The sequence below is a fragment of the Buceros rhinoceros genome, unplaced genomic scaffold, assembly GCF_000710305.1.
Source record: "Buceros rhinoceros silvestris isolate BGI_N320 unplaced genomic scaffold, ASM71030v1 scaffold13737, whole genome shotgun sequence".
NCBI lineage: Eukaryota > Metazoa > Chordata > Aves > Bucerotiformes > Bucerotidae > Buceros > Buceros rhinoceros.
Genome location: NW_010424038.1, coordinates 5,721 through 6,703, shown reverse-complemented (window position 1 = coordinate 6,703; position 983 = coordinate 5,721). Strand labels below are relative to the sequence as shown.

Genomic DNA, 983 nt, shown 5'->3' with positions numbered 1-983 from the left:
GCATCTGCTGTTGTAGTTTGTTCTTTTCTGTGTTTCTGCCGACTCTTCACTACTGCTGAAGCTGCAGTTTACATGTTCAGTATGAAACGCTGTCCTCCTGGCATATGGCCGTCTCATAAAAGGTACAGTAGAAGTCTGTAGGACTGAAGTGTACAGTATAAGTCTGTACAGTATAAGTAAGTAGGATGCTGTTGAAGCAAGTGAGTGCAATTGCGAATATACCACTATTCTTACAGGATGCTTTTTAGGAAGATACGTTATTTCAATAGTGTCTGTGTTCAAACAGCAAAATACTTGGAAAACTGGATGTATCGTAAGTACAGAAAGTAGTTCTGAATTTTATGAGCCCTTAAGTTACTCAAAATGTTCTTACCAAAAGTGTGTCAGATATGACCTGTAGTGAAGAAATGTTAGGAATGTAAACAAGAGTATGCAGTGCTTTTGAATGCTCTTTTAAGTATAAAATCCTCTTTCACATGTTCAAGACTTATTCCCGTTTATTATTTATTCTAGTTTATTGCAGTAGGTTTTGCTGTGTCAGAGCACTGCAAGTTCTGTGGAAAGACCAATAATGATTTCTGTCAATCCTCTCTGTAAGAATGCCCTCTGCTTTTTAAAGGAGTGCACACAGAGGTGACTTTCATATACTTTGACTTAAATGTTTTAAACTGATTATTTGATTTGATAAATCTTATAACAAGAAAGTCTCAGTAGCAGTATTTGACACTGGTAGTAAGGGTGTTTCTTACAAGAAGGATTAAATTTAGAAATGTGAGAAGTGAAGATTAATTAAGTATAAATGACAGGTTATGTTGTTGTATAGATTTACTCTGAGTATATTTAGTGATTCCTCTACAAGATAACTTACATTCATGAGGATAAATTTAAAGCCTTTAGGAAGCTTTGTGTAATTACTTCAGAACAGCTGTGCAAATTTTATCTGTTACGTGTAAGACACAAAACAAATAGTTCAGTGTTTTAAG

The 983-nt window shown here is 34.7% G+C and overlaps 1 protein-coding gene across 1 annotated transcript in view; it reads left to right on the top strand.

Moving 5' to 3' along the window:
* Positions 1-983, top strand: part of LOC104497392 (cyclin-G-associated kinase-like) — a gene marked incomplete at its 5' end in the record, with an annotated part of 21,235 nt that overhangs the window by 15,172 nt on the left and 5,080 nt on the right. Inside the window, one exon of the mRNA XM_010140636.1 lies at positions 1-122. This exon is cut by the window's left edge and continues 13 nt beyond it. Within this exon, the coding sequence (XP_010138938.1) occupies positions 1-122 (122 nt within the window). The remainder of the gene's footprint in view (positions 123-983) is intronic.